A 24,241-nucleotide genomic window follows, 5' to 3' on the forward strand; every position below is an offset into this window, starting at 1 on the left:
TTCAGAATCTTTGCAGGGGGCAATGAAGAGTGAGAGTTAGAGGTGAAGATGATGGACTGCTCCATTACCAGAGCCCCTTCCAAATCCATTTTTTCAAGTTGGAATTTTGGGGCGTTCCCAAGAAATTCCAGGTTAAGACAATATCAGAGTGAATGGGTACCCAAACTAAGCAACCTCTTTCTAGCTGAAAACAGCCACAGGCAAGGATGTTTGCTTATCCGGGCATCAAACCTAGCAAATTATTGAGAAAAGCAACTTTTTTGTGTGTTCTTACACAGAAGTTTTAACAAATCTTGGTTTTTGTTTGGCTCTGGTTCAAATCAGATTACCAGGAATTTGGGGGGTGGGAAAGCTTTGATTAGGGTCTTAGTCTACAATAACAGATTCATACTTGGCAACAGAAAATGCAGAGGTAACTCTTATTTCTGGGTGTAGCCAGGGCTGCTTTGGGGCACTCTGGCTGAGTGAAAGCATTTGGATGCTGTCATATAAGCAGTGAGAGGCGAGGAAAGTTCAGCACAGGGTTGGTTTCCTCTTGGGGTGTTCTAAGGGGGACGGTTCGCTGCCATCTGGAGGTCCTGATTTGGCTCAGATTTCTGATTTGGGCAGAGGTGAGAGCCTTGAAGCTGACAGTGAGGCAGGCGGATAGGAAAACCTAAATGAATGCAAGTTGGAGATTATCTGAGCTTTCTTCATCTTCCTGCGTGAGTTAATGGATAGAAAAATCGCTTTCTGCTGAAGATCCTGCTTCGTGAGCTGTCCTCTGCCCACCCAAGGCTGGAAGCCACCTGGTGGAATTAATGATCAGGACAGTCCAGAAACTCCCTGAGGCCTAGATGAGGGGAAGCTGCCTTTGCCTTGAATCTCTGGCTCTATGAAGCCAGCCGCTGGAAAGAGAAGGAGAGATGAGATGGCAGATTCTGGGGATATATCTTCTCAGGATCTGGCTGCAAGCCTGTCCGGCCACCTTTTTTTGTTGATGCTGCTGGCAATGGATTGAAAAGAACTGATAAAAAGTTGATGAGATCTGAAGCCTCGCATGTTCTCCGAGCCTCTCAAGAACCAGAAAATGCTCTGTCCTTCAGATTCAATTGATGTTACAGGGAGCAGGGTGCTGGACACGGCAACGGGCCAGCCGTGGGTTGTTCTGGATCTCAGAAATGCCAGTGTGAAGTTTGCTTGCATGAGATTTTTGGTTCCAAATCTTTGGGGATGAGAAAACTCAGTTCCCCCAGGTCCCCAAAGGTGTGTGGAAATGAACTAAACCAGCGCACATCCCATCCTGATTTTGAGGGCCATCTGCTTCCAGTCCTGCATCTGTGCCTTGGATCCTTAAGAACAATGAATCGGAGAAACACACAGACAATGAAGAAAGTAACAGTGTCGACAGACTCTGGGCTTAGTGTCAGGAAACGCCTGCACCGGAAAGTCAGACCCTGAAGTCTTTCCCCACCCCCAAAAAATCAGAATCAAAAGGAAGAAAAAACAGCCCAAGGGACAATGGGAGTAAATGAAAAAGACCAGAAAAGGCCAGCTACGAAAATGACCAATAACAAACCTCCTAAAATGTTACTCCGTATTACGAAAGAAATGTGACTCAATGGCTCTATTATAAATTCGCTAAAAATACATATGTTTATCTGAACAGAAAAATAGACTACTCTGGGATGCATGGACAACCCGTGATGTAGTCACACATCAGATACTTCTAGTGCCAGGAAAATGGCAAACGAAAATGCAGAGGTAACTCTTCTTTCTGGGTGTAGCCAGGGCTGCTTTGGGGCACTCTGGCTGAGTGAATGGATTTGGATGCTGTCATAAAAGCAGTGAGAGGTGAGGAAAGTTCAGCTCAGGGCTGGAGGCTCTCCACTGTCCTGCTGGGGGGCTGAGGGGAGCCCCCTTCTTGCTCCTGCCAGCTTCGCAGCCACAAAATAAGTCCTTTCCGAAAGAATCTTAGAGGCATTTCACCATGCTCGGTTTGATTCCAAGTTCCTTGATTGGAGGCTGAAGCCTGGGACTAGTTGCTAGAGAAATAAGGAAGGAGAGAGCTAGAGACCCCGCTTTAGTGACCCTTGTCCGTGGTGATTTTTCAATTTCCCTTTGCCCATGGATTAGACACTCCAGCCAGGACTTGGAGCAAGACAGAAAAATACAATAGTTACAAACATCAACAATACATCACAGCTTTACTTAAGAGAATACTGTTCTGTGGGGGTTTTTCTCCTTAGAAAGGTGGATCTTATTAGGAGAAAGGGCAGAAACGAGGCTACGGCTACTAAGACACGGTGGAAGAGAGGGCGGGGATCAGTTGGAAGAAGTTTGTATTGCCAGCAACTGCCAGGGCGAGCCGGGTGGGTTGAAAGGAAACGGCCTCCTGAGGGTTTTGCCCTTTCCCCGTCTTCATTCTTGATCCCCAGTGCTTTCAGAGAAAGGGGCTTCTTGGGAACAAATATGCTCTCCTCTCTTTTCTTTCCCCACTGTGTGTGCTTAAGATAAAATTCCTAAAGAAGGCACCGAGAAATCTACTGCACCGAAGTCCTGTTTTCTTTACCCATAGAGGAAAAGGCGAAGAAACCGACTTGTCCAGAGCTTGCCCACCCTCTCCGCTGGTCGCAGACTCGGCCCCGTGTGATCGGGTCACACAGCTACCTGGTCCCTAGCCCTTTCTGATGACGGTGGAAGTTGGAAGTCAAGTTCAGCTGGGTTCTGGATGAGTTTCACTGAGTTCACCAGAGGGACCAGGCATCCATCGGCCTCCAGCCCCTAGTTTCGTTTCTTTGGGTCGACTTGTCCCCCTACCCCCGCTTTCATTGGTTCAGGAATGGGTGGGACGTGGGCCACCAAGGTAAAGCGGTCCTCGCTGCCAAACCGTTGCTTTCCTCTCCTCCACCAAGACCCGCTGATCAAGGTTAGCTTCTCAGTGGAGACCGTTAGGTAGATTTCCTAGTGCATGTACACAGGCACAGGTGGGATGTACAGATATTAAAAATCTCAGTATGTTCCTTTTTGGCAGGTGGGGGCCTGGGTCCACTCACGGCACTCTATTTTGAACCGGGCACAGGGTAAAAGCTGTATTCCCATGATACATACACCAGTAAAAGAAAAAATCAAAACAGAACACAATACTTTCTAAGCATAGTATATGCCGAGTTTCAATTATTCTGTTTCTATAAGAACTCTATAGGACTCTGGCTGTTCAGCCTGAAAAGGTAGGTTCTTCATGATACTTCTGAATTCGTCCTTCAAAAGTGACTCAATAAAATGCTACTTTAAGGTCAGACAAAATACACGAGGAAGGAAGGGGCCAGGTCCTGCACGACTACACAAGGCAGAAAGGGCCTTTGGTTACAAGGAGAGTTGCACCGACTGGTTATTAGTTGTTGTTTTTTTTTTAAAAAAAAAAGGAAGAAAGAATTTCCAATCTGTACAATTCTCATCTGCTTCAACCAAACAATGAAATGCCTTGATTTGAAGAAGGGGTGGTAAGTTCCTTCTCACTATATATGGCTATATTTAAACACGTTCACTTTCCTGATATGTAAAATAGACTATATTATCATTATTATTAATTTTTACAGATAGCATCAGCTCTAAAAATATCTGAATCAGAAATCACAACTATTTACTTTTATCAAAAAGCATTTGTTTGTTTTCCCTGAATTTTCACATTTGTGCTGATGGTGGACATAAATGGTGATGGAAACAAAGAAGACGCACGTGAGATGGCCCAGGGAGGACTGTTCCACGGCCACTCCTCGGTAGGCCCCCAGCCCGCTGTGAGCCCGGCAAAGCCCCCCGGGAGCGCTGCTGCTTCCTCTCTCCCGTGTGTCACTAGCACAGGATGACCTCATTCTCTCTCTGTCCCTTAAGTTCCTTTGCATCTGCTGCCAGAGTACTCTGAAGATACTTTGGAAGAGCCGAGATACCCCAGCACGCATTTTCTTTGTTAACGTAGCAAAGAACAGGACTGTCCCCTCTTGGAGGGATCCACAGTCCTTGAAGATGCTGAGAAGCAGTGTGAACCAGGTGTGTATCCGACAGAGAACCCGCATTTCTAAGGGCTGTGGAATGACCCCATGTCACCATACCCGTGACAGGAGGCCCAACCTCATGCCGCTGTAAGGAGGGCGGGCAGAATGACTCTGCGACATCTGCGTACTGACAGGTGGACCGTGCCATTGTCATAGCAGGCAGATCAATAACACTGTATAAAGGACACCTGAACAACACCACGTTTCGTTCCATCAGGAAGACGCATGCCTGTCACAACTGGTGACTGCCAGATACACACTATTGTATTTGGGACACCATTCATCAAAATCGTGTTAGAACAGCATCAGTCCGTTGCACTAAAAACAGGCAGATCGATAACACGTCCTCTTTACTGACAGATGGGCCAACAGCATGGCATCATGCTCAGCAGCGGCTCAAGCCTGTGTCGCCGAGCCGAGGGACAGCCAGCAACCCCACGCTGTCAGACTGGAACCAAGCGGACCAACGCCAGCACTTCCAACCAGGACAGGGACACCAACACACGAAATACACCAGAACCACTCACGATGCACACAGATACTTATTGCTTTTGCCTGTACTGGCTGCATTGATGGCTGCAGAGGAGAGCTGAGCTTGTAATACAGACAGTGACACTGAAAACATGCCGACAGCTGGTTGACAAGAAAGAGAACAGAGTGAAACGCCCAGTGCCCAACCATCCACCGTCTTCTGAGATGTGCCTGTTTCCTGTACACGCGACTTTACGAGAGGCCCCGCTCAAGGACCGGGTACCCTTCCTTGCAAGGGGGCTTGGGGAGTTTCAGAGGGGCAGGGAAGGCGCCCGCAGGCTGGCATGGCAGACGGCAATGCCAGCACAGTATCACCCACTTGGCCGGACACAGGCATGTAGCAACAACCCAACTAGAGTCCCCAAAAGCGGCCCACGGGAAATAGTGCTTCTTTTAAAGTGCAAGATGGTGACACTGTCCCTGGTAGAACCTATTTTTGAAAAACATAAAGTGCTTTTTATTTTAACTTTTTAAAAAACTTGAATACCACAGGAAACAAAAAAAGAATTTCTATTATAGTAGATGCTTTCCCTGCCACAGCAGGAAGTATTCAAAAGTCTGAACAGGGCATTTCGATTGAGGATTTTTTTCCCTTTCATTTTTGCAGGTAAAAAAAAAATCAGATTTTATTCTGTTCTTCAGTAACATACAGTTTCTTTGAGTAAGCTATTTCTTTTGCATATTTGACACTTGCATATCTTTTGAGCCTACACTAGTGATGTACAGAAAACGTTTTCCCTCCACAACCCTAAAGCAATGCTCAGAGTTCATACTGTTGGCTGAGTGCCTGCCTTCTGAACCCTTCCCAGATTGCCAGGGGGCAATTAGAATTGAGTACAAGTGGTACAACTCACCCTGATGATATCTCAAAATAAAATCTCAGGTACAAGAAATACTGAAGTCAATGAAGACATGTGAGTAAGGGTTTTGCGCTGGGATCGTGGCTTATGGCGCAGAGATTTCTCCATGACACAAGCATTCTCTGTAGCCTTCTAACAGTGGGATCCATCCAGGAGGTGACTGATGGACAGGAGTTCCTAGAGGTGGCCAGGCAACACCCAAAACCAATGGGTCAACTCACTTTTTCAATATCAGCCACGTGCTCCAGCCTCCTTCTCCAGCCGAGGCAGGAGGGACCGGAGATGGTGCTTTCAGAGGCTGTGATGGAGCCACGAGAGAGGAATGGGGAGTAGGTGGCCTTGGTTATGTTTAGCCTGTGGTAGTGGTGGCTGTGAGTTCTGCTCACGTCATCTCCCAAAGAGGGCAGTGGAGTTGTTACAAGGAGGCTCCATATCCTGTGGCTTGGCCGACTTCATTCCAATGGACCTGCCGTGGCTCTCAAGGTCTTAGGGAGCTTTCTCTGGAGTCTCTCTTCTTTCTGGGGGTTTTGCAGAGACTTTCTGCTTCCGAGTTCATGCAGAAAAGCTCTGTGGCAGGTAAACTCAGCAGCACTCTTCTTGGGACCTCCCCGCAAGTCTCTCCTCCACGTGGGGTAGGTTCAGATGCTCTGATCCCGTGTGCTTCCGTGGGCTCCTCCCCCTGGCAACACCCGGACATCGGGGGAGATGTGGTTCTCGAGTTTGCACTTTTCCTGACCACTGGGGCCTTTTCCAGTCAATGCTTCTGTAGAGTAAATACAGTTCTGCCTTAAGAACTTAGGAGAGGTGGGTAAGGGGGAACTTTCAAAGTGGTTCTTCTCCGATCGTGTCCCAGCACTGAACTTGGGACTGGTGCTCCCGTGGAGGCTCTTGGGGGGGCTAGAGTCCACACTGTACAGCAGCTGACCTTCATCATCTGTGTCTGCATCAATGTACTGGTGGATACCTGCTTCAAAGTTGAATGCTATTGCTGTGTGTTTCTCGGGCGACCGGGGGGGTGTCCTAGCACTTGCTGTGGTGTAGATGGAGGACTCCGGACTCAGCACAGGCCTGTCCAAGAGTGTGGCACACTCCAGTCCAGCGACAGCAGCTGCAGCGCCCCCCTGGTTCCTGAGAGGGTCGTGGTACATCCCCAGAACGGGGATTAATGGGCTGTGTTCGCCCTCCATGAAGTTGACTTTCAGTGCTCGGAGCTTTAAGGGGTTGTTGGTCTTCACGGTGCTTTTGGGGCTCTCGATGAGGAAAGCAGAATGATGATGACTGGGGTCAGGGGTGGGGTTGGCCTCCACAAACCTACCACCACTGGCGCCCAGAGCTCCCCGCCAGCCCATCTCGGGGGCCAGGCTGCCCCCAGTCTTGCTGGGGAGTGATGCCAAAGGGCTGTGGGAGAACCTGGTGGCTTCAGCGAAGTCTGTGGCACAGCTAATGAAGCTATCAATGCTCGACATGCTTCTCATGTCGATGACCCCGTCGGTACGAGTGGGCAGAGGGGCTACGGGGCTGGGGATGCTCTCCATTTCAAGTTCTTCCTTTGGTTTGCTCTGCGTTGCTGACTCCTTGGTATTGAGGATGGGCTGAGACTGGGTCTTGGCCATCTTATTGTACATGTCTTCCAACTGCTGGACATTCAGGTGCTGGGGGCTGGAAGACGATCTGGCCTTCTCAGGGGATCCCTGCTCCTTGGTTTCAAATGACTTACTTGAGCTGGTTTCAGATAGGGTCCTCTTTGTCCATTTCCATTTGTTGGGTGACAAGTGGTTATCTTGTACTTTGTCTTTCTTACCCACGTTTTCTCCATTTTTCTCAACCACAATGTCCATCATCTCAATGCTGCGGGCGAAAGCATCTTTCATGTTCATGGACACAATGCTGCCGTTCCTCTTGGCTCTCTCCAGAGCCTCTCTCCGCTTGATTGCCTTCTCCTGCCTCTTCTGCTCCTTGTAGAACTCGGAGAAGTTGTTGACAATGATGGGGATGGGAAGAGCAATCACCAGGACCCCTGCAATGCAGCAGAGCCCTCCCACAATTTTCCCCAGGAGGGTCTTGGGGTAGATGTCTCCATACCCAACAGTCGTCATGGTAATAGTCGCCCACCAGAAGGAGGCCGGGATGCTTTTGAACTTGGTGTCCTCCTCATCCTTCTCTGCGAAGAAGACAAGGCTGGAGAAGATCATGATGCCCATGGCGAGGAAGAGGATGAGCAAGCCCAGCTCATTGTAGCTCCGCCGCAGGGTGAAGCCCAGGGACTGGAGGCCCGTGGAGTGGCGTGCTAGCTTAAGGATGCGGAGAATGCGCATGATGCGGAAGATCTGGACCACGCGGCGAACGTTCTGGAACTGCAGCACGCTCTTGTTGGATTCCGTGAGGAAGATGGTCACGTAGTACGGGAGGATGGCCAGCAAGTCAATGGCGTTGAGCGGGCCCTTGAAGAACTTCCATTTCTTGGGTGAGGAGAGGAAGCGCAGCAGGTACTCCATGGTGAACCATGCAATGCACACGGCCTCCACGTGGGCCAGCTGCGGGTTGTCCGTGATCTGGCCAAACTCATCAAGGCCCTGCAGCTCAGGCAGCGTGTTGAGTGACAGGGCAATGGTGGAGAGGACGATGAACATTATGGAAATTATGGCAAGGATCTGTGAGGAGAAGAGAGCGGACTTTAGTTATCAGCCACCAACAGGACGATCACTCTAATAGCCCTGAGTCTTCAGGGTGCTCCTCAACATTCAGGAGCATTTCACATCTCACCAGTCACTTAATAACTGGATGGCTGAGCTAAAAAGATGATTTATTCAAATCTATTTATTGTACAGATAGGAAAACCAGCTCAGAGAATTGAAATGATTTAAAGCCAATCATCTAGCCTAGGAGTTGGCAGTGTTTTTTCTATGAAGGGCCAGGTAATAAATATTTTAGGCTTTGAAGTCCATGATTTCTTTGTTGCAACCACTCAACTCTGCAGTTGTAGCATGGAAGCAGCTTTAGAGAATGCATAAGCGAATGTGGGTAGATGTGTTTCAATAAAACTATTGACAAAAAGAGGCAGTGAACTGATTTTGACTTGCAGGCCATAGTTTGCTGACTCATGAGCTAGACCAGGGGTTCATCACTACTATGGGGTGGGGACTGCTTTCAAGACATGATACTAATAATAGTACTTACCCCTTATGAGTGCTCATTGTATGCTGGGTACTGTGTTGAGCACCTTCCATGCAATACTCTATTTCATTCTTACAAAAATCCCAGGAAGTGTTCTACCTCCAGAGCCAGGATTTTCACCTGGGTCACCCAGAGCATGAACTCTTTAGGCTGTGTCAGAAATCAGATAACAGCTACAGACTCTTTTGCTACACAAAATTGCCTGATTTTGCAGGCGATTTCCAGGTAGGCATGGACATCCTGGATCCATGTTATTAACTCCCAAATACGACTATGGACTGTTAGAGGCTAAGGGTCACAGCTTAACTACCTTTGAGTCCCCTGGATCAAGAACAGGGTTGGGCCCAGAGAAAGGGTTACTGGATATTTGTTGAAATTAATGGACCTAGGCCAGTCTGTAGCTTATGCAGAAATGCAAGCAGGTGTAATAAATTGCTCAGAGGGTCTTTCTCAAAACTACAAATCCAATCCCATAATCCCATCATTCCCGTTTAATAAATTTCTAGGACTTTTCAGGACAAAATCTAAGCCCCTAAACTTGTCTATTACCCCTCTGACCTCGTCCTGTTCTCCAAGATTTTCCCCTTCCTTTCTGCTGCCCCTGCCGAAGGGCTGGGCTGGTCACCTTGCTTGTACAGTTTGATTCTGGATGCTGCTGACCAGCCCAGAGATCAGGCTGTGCTCAGCCAGCCCACCATTGAAAATCTGAGCTCAGGGATCCAGGGGATGAATGGTTATGGGATGGTGAGCCTCTGAATTAAATGGTCAAGTACCATCTGGGCTTCAACAAGCTTCATAACAAACTCAAGTTCCAAGCAGGTATGTCCCAAGTTTCAGGGGACAGAGAGGTCATAAAAATGAGAAAGCTGACCCTTTGAGGGAAGCCTGAGAATAAAGGGAAGGGGCAGAGAGAAGGAGCAGTGAGGACACAGGAGGTTTGAGAGGGGATGTAGAAGGCAGCAGTTAAGAGCTTGGGCCCTGGGGTCAGACTATTTTGGGTTCAAGTCCCAGTTCTTCTACTTCCTTACCTTGAGCCAGTTACATCACCTCTTGAAGTCTCAGTTTCCTCATCTGCAAAATGGGAAGATAATAACAGTCTCGACCTCAGAGAGCTGCTGTGAAGATTAAATGTGTCTACACACCCAGAGCACTGAGGACAGCTTTCAGCAGAACACAGAACACAGTGAGTGTCTGATAAATGCCAGCTCTCATCCTGGGGGAGTATTTCAGCCCATGCCATGCCGTCAGCCCTCCAGGTGGCCCAGCTGGTCTTTGCTTCCTGCTTTTTGGAAACTGCCTGCTGTATCCTGTATGTGAACACTGTTGCTGTTTGGGTGAGTGTGAGAGGCTTCTGTCCCCTGCAGTGAATCCCCAATCGGGATACATGGCTGTCAGGTCTTTCTGCATTTGACTCCAACCTCTCTCTTTGGCCTTGCCTCCCACAGGTTCCCAAACTTCATGCTTCTCTAGCCACACATGACTGTTGGTCAATTCTGCATGTCTGTGTCAATTCTTCCTCTCTGTCCAGTGAACTGTAATCCATCTTTTAAAACCCAGTCCCGTCCCCTCCCCTCCAAAGTCATCCCTACATCCCCAAGCAGGGCTGGCCACTCCATCCTCTGAGCTCCCCTATTATTTTGTGGTACCTTGGGGTACATATCACACACACTCCATTACTGTGTGTGTCCATCACTGCCCAGTATCTGTGAGCTTCGGGGGGGGCAGGGATTGGTTCTGAGGCTTATCTCTGCACACCCAGCACCTAACCCAGTGCACGACACCAGCAGGCACTCCCAAGTGTTTGTTGGCTGCTGCTCAAGGTCGCAGAGCTACAAGTGGAAGGGCCAGGATCAGCATTCAGCTTTCAATGTGGCAACTATTTAATGACCATCTACTATATATGGGGCACTGTGGTAACAGGCAGCAAGAGAGCACTGGTGTCCTTCTAGGCCAACTCAGAATAGGAAAGGGAGCGTCACGTGATGCAGTGTTTCTCCAATCTCAGTTGCTCTACCAACTTCTTGATATTTTTTTCCTATAGCAGTGCCTTCAAAAAAAGCTCAAGTTTTACTTTCTTGATTTATACTCATTGAACAACAAAAATTCTGCAATCACTTTATAAAATAAAATACCTGATATGCACAAAAGTAGATCTAATTTATATGTATTTAAGAACCATAATCAAATGAACACCTATGAAGCCACCATCCAAGTTAAGAAACAGAGCATGTAACAATCACACAGACACTTTCTGTGTCCCCCACCCCAGAGCTAATCAGAATTTCCCCCATCTCTTTGCTTTTCCGTGTAGTGTTTAATGCAAGTGTATACATGCCCAGACAAATGACTGTTTCATTTTGCTTAGTTTTTGTTGTTGTTAATTTTCACCTGAGGATATTTTTTCCATTGACTTTTAGAGTGGAAGGGAGGGAGATGGGGGAGAGAGGGAAAGAGAGAAAGAAACATCGATGTGAGAGAGACACATGGATTGGTTCCCTCCCACGTGCGCCCGGAACGGGGCCAGGGATTGAACCTGCGACCCAGATACGTGCCCTTGGCTGGAATCGAACCTGCGACGCTTTGGTGTGCGGGCTGATGCTCTAACCACTGAGCCACACCAGCCAGGGCCATTTCGCTTAGTTTTGACATCATAGTGTATGTGTTCTTTTGCTACCTGTGCTACTCTTTCCTGAAGAGTAAAAAACAAACAAACAAAACTCACTCACCTTCTTTGTTTTATTCTAGCCTTATCTTAAGAAATAAACTTCTGCTTTTGCATACGAGGAAAATACATATTAAACATTCATTAAAATAAATACGTGATCATTGGGAAAAACATTTTGGCAGCACACTTTGGAAACTACTGAGTAGAGGTTAGGAGTACCGAACCTGGACCTGGACCCCAGCTTTACCCTTTACTGACTAGGCGGCCTTAGGTACTGAAACTTTCCTCGCCTGTTCCTTATTTGTAAAGTGGGGGATAGGCCAGTGGGTCTTAACGGGGGGTGATCTTGACCACCAGGGGACATCTGGCAAATTCCGCACATGTTTTTGGTTGTCACAACTTAGGGGAGGGATGGCTAGTGGGTGGAGGCCAGGGATGCAGCTAAATGTCATATAATGCACAGGACAGCCCCATAATGCAAAATGATCTGGTTCCAAATGTCGACAGTACCAAGGCTGAGAAACCCTGAGATACACCGATAGTCAGCCCCTCATAAGTTGCAGAGCGGGGAAAGGAGACTGTGCGTGTAAAGCTACTAGCTCAGGGCTGGCTAGGCACAGAGTGGGTCTGACCTTACAGGGCAGGCAGCCAGGCCTTGGGCTGAGCCCCAAGGCTGTGCTGCATCCTCTGACTCCAGCCAGGAGGGAGCCTGCAGGAGAAGGAATAGACCCTGAGGAGTCTGTTCCTTTAAGAGGTGGGAGGTCCCATTCTAACCCAGTTTCTAACCCCAGACAATTCCAGGGAAGGCCCACATAATTGATGTCTGCCGACAGAACCATGAATTATGCACCCAGTTATTGTACAGTCCTTAGGGCTGTTATTCTAAGGCGGGTACCCCTTTGTACCTGAGAATGTGCCCTCCCCCTTCCCTCCTCTCAGCCTAGGAAAGAAGAAAAGGGGGCAGAGGCCCTGCTGGGTCCTGGAGGTGGGAGCCTGCTGTTGAGGGTTGGGTTGGGAGGGTCAGAGCACATCAGGCCTCCTTCCTGGTGTGTGTGTGAAAGTACCAAATAGAATGTGAAGTAATGCGGCCTGCACGGCTTCCCTGACCCCCATCCCTCCTGGTCCTATCCCAAGACTGTTCTCTTCCAGACCCACTACAGTCAGGGCCACACTTCCCAGCTGGGGAACTTCATAATGTGAGCTAAACCCTCTGTGCCTCAGTTTCATCATCTGTAAGGTGGGGGTACATGCCATTGCAGGGCTGCAATAAGAATTCAATGTGTTCATAAGGCTCCTAGATCAGTTTTTATTACTCCACATACATATTTATAAGCTGCTTTGGGATTTGAGTTTGAGTCCTGGCACTATTATTCCCTGGCTGTGTGGCCTTGGACAAGTCACTTCCCCTCTCTGAGCTTCCATTTCCTTATCTCTAAAATGGAGATCAAAGTAATCAAGCACTTACCACATAAGTCAATATATATCATGTTATTAAATTATTATTCAGGTAATTTATTGTCACCTTCCACACCCAACCCCAGACAGGTTGCTTTTGGAGGTCCAGGACTAGGTCTGTGGGCCCCAGGGCCTGGTGAAAGCAGCAGACAGCCTACAGACAACCTCAAACCCAGATGAACATGTTGATCTGGTCTCTGGGATGGGTCTCAGCAGTGGGGAAGCAGCCAGCACCCTGAGTCCTCTCAGCCCCAGCTCAGAGGCCTTTCCAGCCTTGCTTTGCTGGGATCTGAGCCAAATCAGGTTTGGGCAGGACTCCAGGAACCCAGGGAGCAAAGGCAGGAGCCAGGACCAGGGACTTGGAGGCTATCCTAAGTCCCCTCCCTGCGAGGAGGCTCTGGATCCCGGAACCCACTTGTCTGCACCAAATGGTTGAGTGGGCTTTGGTGTTCTGGGAAGAGGTCTGGGAGAAGCCAGGCCCTCCTCATCCTAACTGTCAGCTCTGGGGGTTGATCACAGGGATGTCCACCTTTGGCCCCAGCAATCAGCGAAGGCTGTTTATCATTTCCTCTGCGTACTCCCTGCTCGTCTGGGAATGTGGTGAGTATCCATGCAGGGAAGGGCCCAGGCTCATCTCTGGAAGATGGGAGGACTTAAGCAGAGAAGGGAAGGGGCCCATTCATGGTCACACAGCCCACTGGGATCGAGTCTATACAATGAGACCAGAAGCTCTGGCAAGCGAGAGCTCCATCTGGTACTTAAGGGTTGCAAACTGCTTTTCATACATATGCGTGTACGTGGAAGCATTATCCATAATAGCCCCAAAGTGGAATCCACCCAGATGTCCATCAACTAAGGAGTAGAAAAATGTATTGTGCTATATCCATACGATACAACAGAATATTATTCATCCATAAAAAGGAAAGAAGTACTGATACTTGAAAACATGGATGAACCTTGAAAACCTTACGCTAAGTGAAAGAAGCCAATCATAAAAGGCCACACACTGTAGGATTCCACTTCATAGTATGTCCAGATAAGGCAAAGCTATAGAGACAGAAAGTGGCTGCCAGGAAGGGGATAGGATTAACAGTTAATGGGCACGAGGGATCTCACTAGCATGATGAAAATGTCCTAAAACTGATTTAGGGTGATGGCTGCACAACTTGGCAAATTTACTAAAGAAATCATTAACTCGCACACTGAGATGGGTGAGCTGTGTGATGTGTGAAATAAGCCTCACTAAAGCTACATAAAAACTTGCTTTCTATAAAGAGCATCCCACTACTTTTAATCCTCACAACCACATTGACAGGTCACAGGAGAGAAGCAGAAACCCGAGCGAGCCACAGCCCTGCTCTAAACCCTGCAGTGGCTCCCTGTGCTCTCTGGGAAAGTTCTGACTCCTTTGCATTTAGTTGGCATATGTTTATTGAGCACTTACTAAGTGCTATGCTCAGTGCTGGAGATGTAGCATGGGTAAGAAAGACAGTTTCCCTGGACTCAAGGAGCTGGTAGGGGGAGGTAGACCAAAAATCCCTCAAACCAATAAAGGAGAAAGATGATGTCAGATAGTGCTATGTGCTACATGGTACTGAAACAAACGAGAGGGATCGGTAAAGCAGCACTGGGGGTGTCCACATGAGGTTGGGTGGTCAGGGCAGGCCTCTCTCAGGAGGTGCCCTGGTTGCTGAGACTTGAGGATGGAGTGTGTTGTTCAAAGATTTGAGCATTCCAGGCAGAGGCCCTGGTGTGGGCACAGGCTGGCATATTAAGTGATAGAAAGGTGCTCAGTGTGGGTGGGGGCTGAGTGGGCAAAGGGGAAAGCGGAGATGAGGCCAGAGGGGCAGAAGGGCCTGATGAGGCATAACAAAGAGATTTGGATTTTATATTAAGACCACCTTTTTTCTCTCTCTCCAGACCATTTCCTGCATTTCCCACTGCATATTTCATATCGAATCTGGGCAAAACCACTTATATTTCCCAAGCCATGTACAACCAAGGTGGCTCACACCTCCAGACCCTTTCCCGTGCCGTTCCCTCTGCCTAGAGTGCCCTTCCTCCCCCACTTCTGGATTATCCATATACCCTGTTCAGGCTCAGCTCAGAGGCCATTTGCTCCAGTGAGCTCTCTGACCCCAGGTCTAGGTTGGGTACATCCATCCTCTGGACGCCCACAGCCCCTGAGCTTCTCCCATCACAGCACTGATCTTGCCGAGCTGAAATTTCCTCTTCTGTGTTGTGTCCCACAATAGAATGTCAGCTCCATGAGGGCCCACCATACACTGCTGTGTCCCCAGCTCCCCAAACATTGCCTGGCACAGAGCAGGTGCTCCCTAAATAGCTGAAAAGTGAATGAACAAGCGGTTGAATAAAATGAAGACTCAGAGAATGAATTGACTTTCTAGGGTCACACAACTTGTAAGAGTCAGATCTGGGACTCCATCCCAGGCCTGCGGGTCTCCCATGATGGTTTCAAGGATATAGGAGGCGGTGGCTTCCGGCCATCAAACCTTTCTCTCCTTTTATGGCACTTCCGCTTCCCCCAGGTTTAAGGGAAGGGGATTACAGCTAGGAAGTTTTAATTAGAAGGGTCACTGGTGCAGATCCGATTAAGGGGATTGGGAGTAGGCTGATGGTTTCCCCTCCTCCCCTGATGATGGGGACCACTGGTGAGGGGTTGATGAGAAATTGGAGTCAGGAGCCTGCAGGGGGCGCTCCTGGGCAGAAAGGGACAGGAATCCTGGGATCTGTGTGCCTTGGAAGAGGCCTTCGGGTGAGCCAGGCAATAGTGGCTTTCACCATGAGAGGGCAACCAAGTCACAAAGGTAGAAAAGAGATGTGGTGACATTGTTGGGGGTGTCCCAGGCATTATAAACAGAGGTCTTGGGGCTGCGAAACTCATTTTTACTTATTTGCCCAAGTTTCAAATTGGGAGATTTCACAATAAAAAGTCCATAATTTTGGGTTTCCTTGGAAAATCAGACGATGTATCTACACTGATCCTCATGCCCAATGGCAGCCATTGGCTGGAGCTGAAGAGCCAGCTGCCCTGGGCATGGCTCCCTAGTTTGCCACAGGCCTCTTCACTCCTTTCATTATCTGCCAGGCCTCTGCAGGCATTGGGTTTGCAAGCCTGGACTCGTGCAATTTTGTAGACAGCAACCATTTACTGACCTGGTACAGTTTATGAGGAACTTTCCAGATCTGCATCTATTTGCACAAGCCAGGAACCTAGTGTTCACACTTGCCACACCCTATCACCTGAGGTGACCTGGCTCTTCCTAACAAGCTCTGGGTTGGGTGACCTCTTTGTAACAGGTCAACTAAGTTCCCAAGAATCTTGCTAAAGCAGGGATTCTGGGCGCTGGTGATGTTGCAGCCTCTTACCTATCTAAGGACAATGCCTCTGGTGATGCTGTGGGACCTGACTCTGGTCCCTGCAGAGGGAGGAGGTGATTTGGAGAAATGAGGGGAGGGGGTGGCAGTGCCTTTCCTGCCTCAATGATCACCGATTTTCTGTATTTGCTGAGGGTATGAGGAGCTAAGGAAGGGGGTGTTAGTCTTAACAGTGATGAAGGGATTGGTCCATCCCTTCTGCGGAGAGCAGTGCATTGAATCAAAAAACCCTGGCCGGTTTGGCTCAGTGGTAAGAGCGCCAGCCCACGGACTGAAGGGCCTTGGGTTCAATTCCGGCCAAGGGCACATACCTCGGCTGCAGGCTCCATTCCCTGGCCCCGGCTGGGGCACGTCCAGGAGCAACCAATCAGTGTGTCCCTCTCACATACATGCTTCCCTCCCTCCCTCTCTCTCCCCTCCACTCTCTCTGAAAAGCAATGGAAAAAAATACCTTCGGTTGAAGATTAAAAAACAAAACAAGAAACATAGGAAATGTTAGGCAAGGACAGTATCCACAGGTTCTGCTAAGCCAACACTTGTCCCCTTGTCCCCGGAGTGTGGCAGGATGGGGAGCGGGGAGTGTAGTGTTTTGGAGCTTGGCCAAGGCGGCGGGGGTTGCCAAAGAAAGCTAAATACGTTAGTCTGGATGCTGGGATGGGGTACCACTCTGGCTAACATCAGAATGATGGCTCTGTGAATGGTCATTCCTGACAATAGCCAGACTTGCTGGTTAATGTCCAATATACATTTAGAAAGAAGCATTTGAGTGGCTTAACAACGATGTTTCTCACGTAGCAATTTTGTCTCTCTAGAGATTCATATTGAGGTGAAATGGATATGTGGGTGGTTGAGAGACCTACTTTCTAATTCTGTCTGGGCATCCTTATATAAGTATCTTCACATCTCTGGTCTTTCTTATGCAACATCCACTTGAGAGTCTGTTGGGCCTCCAGGACAGTTCCCTTCCAAGTGGTGATTCAGGGATCCAGTGGCTCTATCATCTCAGTACGTGGCCTCCACCATTGCCATGGCAGGGGAGAGGAAAGCCGGGAGAACTCACACTTGCATGTGCCCAGAAGTGACACCCATCACTGCCTTCCCTGACAGTGAGGTCTGTGCCCTATACCCTGTCTCCCTCATGGGGAAGCGTGTGCTTTGAAACCTCTAAAATGCTTCATGATGGGCTAAGGAGATGGTCTCCAATGTGGGTGTGTGCACATATGATGTGCTGGGGTGCAGAGGGAAAGTACTGGCATTTGATAAACAAGTTTTAGAGATCAGCTTGACAACACTGTACCTAGAGCAAACAGTACTGGGTTGTACACTAAATATTTTGTTTAGAGGGTAGATCTCATGTTGTAAGTATTCTTACCACAATAAAATAAAAAATAAATTAAAAACTGGGATATATTTTTTAAAATAAAATAAAAAGCATTTGAGGAAAACAAAAAAAGCAAGAAATCACTGGCATGTCTACTAAAAAGAAATCAGGTTTTAGTGGTGTTTAGTCCATGGATCAACATTGCTCACTGCTCACTCTCTATGTGGGACTTCCCAGGGAAGAGAAGTGCCCCGAGGAAGGTGAGGGTGCCTCAACTTGGTGGGTCGGCAAGGGAACCCTCACATCTTTGCTTGCGGCAATGCAGTGCATGTATGCCTGGTGTGCAAGAGCCTTCTAGCACTTACTCCTACCTTTCTGGGCATGGCACAGAAATCTATTTCCTCTGTGCAGAACTGTGCGACTCGCTGAGGCCAATGGGCTGTGCGTGGGAGTGCTGTATGTATCACTTTGGGGCTGAGGCATTTAAGAGTGGGTGTGAGTTCTCCACACTCTTTCTTCCTCTCCCCCAACAACATGAACCAACTACACGAACCAATCAGTGCCCTTCTTTGATTAGGCCAATTTGGGTTGGGTTTCTGACCCATGCAAATAAAAAGTGACCTGGCTAACAAAAATTCTCATCTTCATTTTATATGCAAGAAAACAAAAACTCACAGAGGTAAAGTGACTTGCCCAGGATCACACAGCCAGGAAGCAGCTGAATCATACTGTGATATAACACAGAAGGTACCTGGCATCCAACGGGTCCTCAATAAATGCCAGTTCTTTTCCTCCACAGACCAAGGAAAGGCAGAGTGGAGCACTGGAAACCCCCCTGAGCTCCAAGCTGCTGGTCAGACTCCAGGTTCCATCTGGAACCCTCTGAATTGTGCTGGGGTCTGGCAGGAGGGAGAACCAAAGCTTAGGAGTTAGCAAATAAAGTGAATCAGCTGCCAGGATGTCAGCATCTGAACAAAATTATGAATTCCACTCCCTCCAAAAATAACATCTGAGGGTACTGGTTACCAGTCAAGGTTTCGAGGGAAGAGCCTGAAGTCCAGCACTTCTTAGAAACGTACGCATAGCAGGAGCTTGCACAGATAATGGTTTCAGACTGCCAAGGATTCTGCAGTCATTTGAAGTTTCCAAAGCTCCTTCACACTGAAGCTGGACAGAGTAAGAGTTTAGCCTGCAAACTCTTTAGCTTGCAATTTTGGCTCTTGCCAGCTGCGTGACCTCTAGTCCTTTCCTTAACCTCTGAACCTTAATTTCTCCTGGTGGGCAGGATTGGAAGAAGAAATCAGACAGAGGAAGAGAAGTTCTTAGCACAGAGTTTGTAAGTTCTTTAGCTTTTGGGCCATGCAAGCGAGTTCTACCTGCGTCTCAGTTTCCTCATCTGTAAAATGGGGATAAGAACGGTCCCTAGCACACTAGTATCTGTGAGGCAGCAATGAAATAATAGGTGGAACAGGTGGAACCCCAGGGACTGCTACTTGGTATGAACAAAGGGTGAGTGGCTGTGACAAGTGTGAACGAGGCCACCCTGCCAGCTGGAGGGCTCCACCAATCCATGAACAGGTTGTTTTGGCCCACGCAGTGTATTAGTTGACAACAGTTATCTCCCCTACGAATCCAGATTTCTAGTTTCTCAAAAAGAACCTGAAGCTCTAGCTACTGTGGGCCTACTTCCTCTGTGACGACCCCCTGGGCTGGAGCTGAGCACCAGCTCATCCGGGCCTGTGCTTTTAACGTCTTACACGTGTGTTGTTTACGAGGCGTTCTTGGCCTCTGCAGGGATCCGGGTTTGCGAGCCTAGGAATAAATCATTAGAAGCGTGGCCAGCGATGAGGGAAAAGATTAAACCCTGCCAGGGAAACAGTCATAGGTTCCTTAGGGAATGCTGGGCCTACAGCCGGGTCCACAGGGTGCTCTGAGTCAGGGGTGTGGGATGGGATCCCGTCTGCTCTAGCCCCTTACCCACCCGTACTGTGGCCTGCTCTTCCCAGTCTACAGGAAAGCTAAGCAGTTGCTTCCTTAGAGCCCCTGTCTGCGTTTCCCCCCAGCTTTCAGACCTCTCTGAAGCCCCCTTCTATTCTCTACCACCCACTCTGCCAATTAAACAAAATGATGGGATAAAAAACAATAAAGATTTTGTTGGGGAGGGTAGGGAGGGGTGACGAGTTTAGCTCAAGTGGCCTGGGGGGCCTCTCAGAGGAGGAATCTGAGTGGAGATTTGAGGAATACAAAAGAGCCGGGGCATAGGACGATCTGGGGACAGGGTGGTCTAGAAAGAGGTAACAGCAAGTGCAAAGGCCCTGAGGCAGAGAAGAGATTAACGTGTCACAGGAAGAGAAAGGAGAAAGGTGTACTGGGAGCTGAAAGGAAGGAAAGGGGTGCTAGAGATGAGGTCAAAGAGAGAAGTGAGGAAGGCCTTAAAGACCTGACAGACGTTTTTGTTCTGAGAGCCATACTAGCCGTAGAGGGCTTCTCAGCTGGCTAGTGGCACGACCTAATGTGGGTTTTAAGACCCTCCAGCTGCATTTGGTAACAGCCTGTAGGGGGATTGGAATAGAAGCAAAAATCCAAGTGAGAAGGCCTGGCAGGTGTCCAGGTGAGAGATGGTGGTTGCCATGAATAGAGTACACAGATTCAAGGCATATTTTGGAGGTGAAACTAACCAAATTGCTGATGGCTTAGATGTGTGAGGTGAGGGAAAGAAGAGCTTAGGAGGGATCCCAAGTTTTGCCCTGGGCAACTGGGAGGGTGGTGATGGCATTTCCTGAGTTGGGAAGACTGGGAAGAGCATGCTGGAGGGGCCAGAAAAGGTAGGGCTGGGAGGCACCAGATCACAAAGGGCTGTCAATGACAGCTAAGGGGTATGGATGAGATCATGCAGGCAATGGGGAGCTATGGAAGGCTTTTGAGCAATAGCAGAATATTCATTCTGTCATTCAACAAATGTTTATGGGGACAAGGCTCACATTCTGCTCTCTGCCAGACAGCGAAGTTTCCCCCATCCCCCTGCAACCAGCCATGGATTTATGGGGCACAACCCACCTTCCTGGGACCAGGGTGTTGATTAAGATCTCACATATTGATCCAGGGGTTCCCTTCCCCTCCTTCTCCATTCCTTGCTTTAAGAGCTGGAGTGCATTTCAAAAATCTTTATTTACTCACTGAGTGCCTGTCTTCCCCTCTAAAGCTCCATGAAAGTAGGACCATCTTTCCCACTTCCGTATCCCCAGTACTTAGACCTGTGCGTGGCACATAGTAGGTACTCAGTAACGATTGAGGAACATAATTTTTTTAAAAGAGCCCCAGTCTTCATCTTGAAGGACCGAGGGAGATACTATAAAGTCCAAGCTTAGGGCCCAGTACACAGTAGACATTCCATAAATAGTAATGAAAATGCACAGAAACTACAGCCACACTGTCCACGCCCTGCCGAGTCTCTGGTGGGTCTTGAGGCTTCCCCAGGGGAGGATGCACCTGAAGAGTCGGAGGGAGAGGCAGGCTGTGACCCATCCAGCTGGACCCGCTTCAGGCCTGGACAGGATAGGTGTGGTGTCTGCACTAATCCCAGCTAAGCAGCGGATGTGTAAGGACGTGTAATCCAAGGCCTGAGAGTCCTGTCCTGCCGGCTTTATCCTGACCTTGGCTGGGGTGACCCAAGTCAAGGTGGATACCCCAGTCTCCCAAGGCCATCCAGACCTGAGACCCTCCCCACAGTCAGGGACAGAGACCAAAGGGAGCTCTCCTCTGAGGGTAGAGGGTGGCGGGTTCACCCTGGCCTCCCCGACTCTCCACCCCTGCCAGTTAGGGGAGTGCATCTCTGCACCCCTGCCCCATTCCCACATCTCTGCCCTAGAGTCCTCCCTGAAGGGGCCGTGCTGTACAAAAACACTGTGTTAGGGAAGGAAGGGGATTTGTTCTTTCATTTAGCAGACATTTATGAATTACAGCAGTGACCAAAACAGACAACGTCTTTAGGGAACTGACATTTGGGTGGGGGAAGCAGTTATTAAATGAGGAAACATAAATTAAGAAGGTCACTTCAGGTACTATAAAGGCAAGAAAATGGGCTAAGGGGATAGGGAGTGGCTGGGTGTAGGGGGGATCCTTAGCTGTGGTGGTCAGGGACGGTTTCTCTGGGGAGGGGGCATCTGAGCTGAGAACTGAAGGAGGAAGATCCAGCTATATGTCGATCTGGGAGAGGAGCATCCAGGCAAAAGGAAGTGGTTTTAATCTTCACAAATCACATGAATTGGCACTATTCTTTACGTTAATTGAACACTTATTTTGTGCCAGGCCTTGTTCTAAGCAATAAGCTTTTTAATACTCAGAACGATGCTTTTTTTGTCATCCCATTTTATAGATGAGGAAACTGAGCTACAGAGAACTTAAGTACTGTGTCCAAAGCCACAGAGCTAGCAAGTGGCAAATCAGGGATTTAAACAAGGTCTGCTCTATTCTCCAATTTATATGGATTGTTCCCTATCCTCGGGGCACAGGGAGGAGAAAAATTAATTGTTGAGCACCTACCTTTGACGTCTGTCATCTTTACCTGGCCCTACCTCTGAAGGCCACCCACTGGTCCCCTGCCTCCTCTCCTAATACCACCGCCCTGCCCACCTCCGGCTCCGGAGAGTGGCCATGTGACGCAGGCTCTTCCAGTCAGCACATCCCAACCCTCCTAGCAAAAGTGACTGGCTAAGGGATGAGCATGTGACACAAAATGGGCCAGTGAGAACAAATCCCAGGCCTCTGGCTGTAACTACTTGGGAGGCACAGCTCTCCTTTGGGAGGGACAGTCCAGCTGGGTGGGGGAGGCCTGGAAGCCCAGCGAGCTCACTTGAGAGTGAAGCCCACCCAGGGGAGGGCAGAGACAAAAGATGGAGAGAGACTGAGTTGCAATGACAAGTCCTAATGATATGGCGCAAGGGCGTGTGTATCTAGGCCAGAAGCCAGAGCGACTTCTGGACTTCCCAATTGTATGAGCCAATAAATCATCCCTCCCTTTCTTTTCTAGCTTAAGCCAATTTGAATTGGATTTCCGTCACTGGCAACTGAAATCAGAACACTTTTTCCTCCTGGAATGCCCCCCCCCCCTTCTCTTCTCTCCTGCTACCAACAGTATTATTCTTACTACTACTATGCATATAACCATCACTGCCATCGCCAATGCAATAACTGCTTTCATCAGCACTTCTATCGCCACTGCCAGTAATAACACCATCATCGCCACTATGAACGCAATGACCGCCAGGGCCATTACTGCTCCTATGATTGCTGCTGCTACGACTATTACCTCCAATGACGTCACACTGTCCATTTGTAAACCTCTCCCCAGTTTACAAAGTTCACAGTCCATGCTGGGTATTGTTAGCTCCATTGTAGAGGCAAGGACACCGAAGCTTACAAAGATGGTAGAGTCTATCTACAGCCACAGGCAATCTACTCAGACTTTCATTTATTCACTCACTTACTCACTTGCTCACCCATTTATTAAAGAAATGTCACTGACTGCCCCCTGTGTGAGGACAGGCTCCACCAGATGCTGGGGTGCAGCAGTGAACACAGACCCGGTGCCCACCTTCACTGAGCTGCCAGTCAGGTGGGCTCCAGCACATTCCAAGAACGTCCCTCACAGTCAACTTAGGCAGCCTGGCCAGGTCTCTCCTCCTCAGGGGTCTGAGACTGCAGCGGAGGAGCCCAGTTTGTAGGCAGAATTGAAGGCCTGTTGTGGATTTTACCTCTTACCGGAGCTGCCTTGGGCAGCAGACTCGGCCTCTGACCTTTTCTCCCCACCAGAGAGGGAGCATGGGGAAGGGAACCCCGATTTTACTTCTCTGTCTCTGCACGGTGCCTCGCTAGGGCTGGGCAGACACCAGGAACTCAGTAAATGCTTATTAATGCATTTTCAGAGGCAGAACTACACCTCCTTCCTTCCTTCCATCCATCTACCCACCTCTCCATCCATCCATTTATCCAGCATCCATCTGATTTCTTTATTTCACCTATCTTCCATCTTCCATTCTTGTATTCCCAAGAATCCAAGCACCACCCATCTTCCTCCCTCCCTCCTCCCTTCCTCCCATCCATCTACTCCACTTTCAACCTGTCCATCCTTCTGCTTTCCTTCTCTCCTTCTTTCTATTCCCTCTCTCCCTTCATTCTCTCCTCCTTCCACTCTTTCTTCATTTTGTAACTCACCCATCTCCCATCCACTTATCCAGCATCAAACATTCTGTAGTCTTCTATCACCCATCTAGGCACCCATTCAGCCTTTCTTCCCTCCCTTGGTTTCCTGTATTTGTCTTTGTTTCCATCTTTCTTTTAATCAATTATTTATTCATCCTTCAGGCATCAGGCCCTGTGTCAGCTACCATGGATAAAGGGATCACCACCTGATCCCTTTCGCAGAGAAAGCACATTTGAACCACCCCAGGGGCTGCCCAGGCCCAGACCCCCTTTCCCTGCCCCTACAGCCTGTCTCCCAGGCCCTCCAGGGCACACCCAGCTCTCATTCAGCCATTCTTTTTCTTGCCTGGGTTTGCAATCTTCCATAGAGTTGTAGCCCATGGACCAGGCAGGAACTATATCTACAACCACTTTTCCTGGCTGTTCCTACAGCTGTTCTCAACCCGTTTTCAGAGAACAGAGCCCTGGGCAGGGCCAAACTGCTGCACAGCTCTGTGAAAATCCAGTACAGCACTGCTTGAGCGCTTGGTGTGTACTGGCGTAACGGGGGACCTGACGAAAAAGATGAGCTAATATTTCTCAGTCCTCAAGGCTCCTTCCAGGT

At 48.9% G+C, this 24,241-nt stretch overlaps 1 protein-coding gene across 1 annotated transcript in view; it reads right to left on the bottom strand.

Moving 5' to 3' along the window:
• Nucleotides 1–4,993: 4,993 nt before the first annotated feature.
• Nucleotides 4,994–24,241, bottom strand: part of KCNB1 (potassium voltage-gated channel subfamily B member 1) — a 79,058-nt gene continuing 59,810 nt past the window's right edge. Inside the window, exon 2 of the mRNA XM_016217403.2 lies at nt 4,994–8,073. Coding sequence (XP_016072889.2) covers nt 6,061–8,073 — 2,013 coding nt within the window. The 3' untranslated portion in view covers nt 4,994–6,060. The remainder of the gene's footprint in view (nt 8,074–24,241) is intronic.

Source organism: Miniopterus natalensis, chromosome 7 (assembly GCF_054644295.1).
Source record: "Miniopterus natalensis isolate mMinNat1 chromosome 7, mMinNat1.hap1, whole genome shotgun sequence".
NCBI classification, from domain to species: Eukaryota; Metazoa; Chordata; class Mammalia; order Chiroptera; family Miniopteridae; genus Miniopterus; species Miniopterus natalensis.